Genomic DNA, 1,915 nt, shown 5'->3' with positions numbered 1-1,915 from the left:
GGAGCCCCCGCTCCTTCCTCTACTGGCGGCTGCGCCGGCTGCTGCTGGAGGAGGCGGTGAAGGCCGAGGTCCTGAAGGCGAACAGCGAGCTCAGCCACATCCACGTCCAGTCCATGCTGCGGCGCTGGTTCATGGAGACGGAAGGAGCCGAGAAGGTACCCCCTGCCCCAGCTTCCGGAGGCACCCCCGGGGCCGTCACCTTGCTCCCGTGGCACTCGGTTGTTTCATAGGTGCCTCCCTGAGGGTTTAAAGGTGTGATGGGAATTACTTCTTCTCCAGAGTGGGTGTTTACATGCCAGGGAGTGGGGATTGTTCTGTGCTGTATGTGCAGGCCTGAGATGAATCCCCCCCCCCCTTGCCTGCTTTTGTGGTGGGAGGAAAAACCCTGAGGCCACAGCAGAAAGGGGGTTCAGGCTGTGCAGGCAGCAGGACCCTCTGCCCACGGTGCTGTTCTCCCCAGGGCTACCTCTGGGACAACAACCAGGTGGTAGTGGAGTGGCTGGAGAAGCACATGCAAGAGGATGAAAGTGCCCAGTCAGCCATCCGGGAGAACATCAAGTGCTTGAAGCGGGACTTTGTGCTCAAGCACATCCGGAGGTGAGTGGCTGTGGGAGCTGGATGGGGTGATGTTGTCTCCTGGGCTGGGGACAGCACGTGGTGGAGATGAAGCAGTTCTTGCTTCAGCCTCCAAGGCAGCCACCGTCTCCCTTCTGCCTTGCAGCTTGGTCCAAACCAACCCCGAGGTGACCATGGACTGCATCACTCAGATAGCTCAGCACCTCAGCCCTGCACAGAAGGCCCAGGTTGCCCATCTCCTGTCAACAGTGGATAATGACAGCCCATCTTGAGCCGGTGGCATGCAGGGCAATTGCCATGGGGCAGGAGGGACACCGGGACACGCTGCTGCCCAGAGGCCAGACCTCACCTCCCCACCCGGTCCCTCAGTCCGTGAACTGAAGCTTTGGGCTCTTACTCGTGTGCCTGAATAAGGATGGCAGTGTTTGCGTTTTGGGCCCTGAAGCTGGTCTTGCCATCCATCGAAGTTCCCTCTGGTGCTGGGGTGTTCGTCAGAGGGGCAGCTTGGCAGGAGATAGACTCGTCCTGAGCCAGGCCTGGAGTCTGGACCTGGTGCAGAGGTTGGTTTTAAATCCACAATCTTTTACTGTGTTTTGCAAGCTCTGGCCTTAGTCTTTAAAGCAGGCACCAGTGTCAGGCACATGGCAGGAGACTGGATGGAGCTGGAAGTACAAACCGCATGGCCCAGGCACTGCGGGGAAGCGGGACGAAGGAGGAGGAGGAGGTCTCCGTGTGGCTGTGTTGAGGCTGACCAGCACTGGCACAAGGAAGTGTAACCCCTGCTTAAGCAGCAGTCACAACGTGCTGTTTTCTAATAAACTCAGGAACTGTGAAGAGCAGCTTGTCTCGTCCTTCCCCTTTCTGCGGAGCAGTCAGGAGATGGGACTGGGTAGCTGGTGGCCCAGAAGAGGCATCAGTGAGCTGTGCTGGGGGCTGTTGCAGCAGAAGCACCGATGGATCCACCATGGTTTGACTGACCCAGTTGTTCCTCTCACCTGTCTCACGTCCCTTCTGGCTCCCGCTGTGGCTTCTTGGGGTGTTTTCAGCCTGTGGCTCCTACAGGGGACAGAGAGGAGGGTCCTGCCTCAGTAACCAGGTTGCTCTGCTGAAGCACAGTAGCTGGGGTGAGCTCTCTGTGTGCTTGGACCTGGACCTTGCATCTAGGGTGGCCTTTGGTGGGATCAAAGCCTCGTTCGTGGAGGGGAAATGTGGAACGTGGTGTCCAGTGCCCCAGTGTGTCACTTCACCAGCACAGGGTTAGTTTTGGCTTGCAGAGGGGGCAGCAGGGTGGCGATGGGAGGTGGGATGCCTGGTTCCAGGGCAGTTCGAGCCATGCCTG

At 58.8% G+C, this 1,915-nt stretch overlaps 1 protein-coding gene across 1 annotated transcript in view; it reads left to right on the top strand.

Moving 5' to 3' along the window:
- The window catches only part of ACACB (acetyl-CoA carboxylase beta), a 19,745-nt gene extending 18,897 nt beyond the window's left edge, over positions 1 to 848 (top strand). Inside the window, 3 exon segments of the mRNA XM_010023311.1 lie at positions 7 to 155; positions 461 to 597; positions 722 to 848. Coding sequence (XP_010021613.1) covers positions 7 to 155; positions 461 to 597; positions 722 to 848 — 413 coding nt within the window.
- The last annotated feature ends 1,067 nt before the right edge of the window (positions 849 to 1,915 follow it).

This window comes from Nestor notabilis, unplaced genomic scaffold (assembly GCF_000696875.1).
Source record: "Nestor notabilis isolate BGI_N333 unplaced genomic scaffold, ASM69687v1 scaffold21671, whole genome shotgun sequence".
In the NCBI taxonomy this organism is placed as follows: Eukaryota; Metazoa; Chordata; class Aves; order Psittaciformes; family Psittacidae; genus Nestor; species Nestor notabilis.
This window is presented reverse-complemented; position numbering and strand designations above follow the sequence as displayed.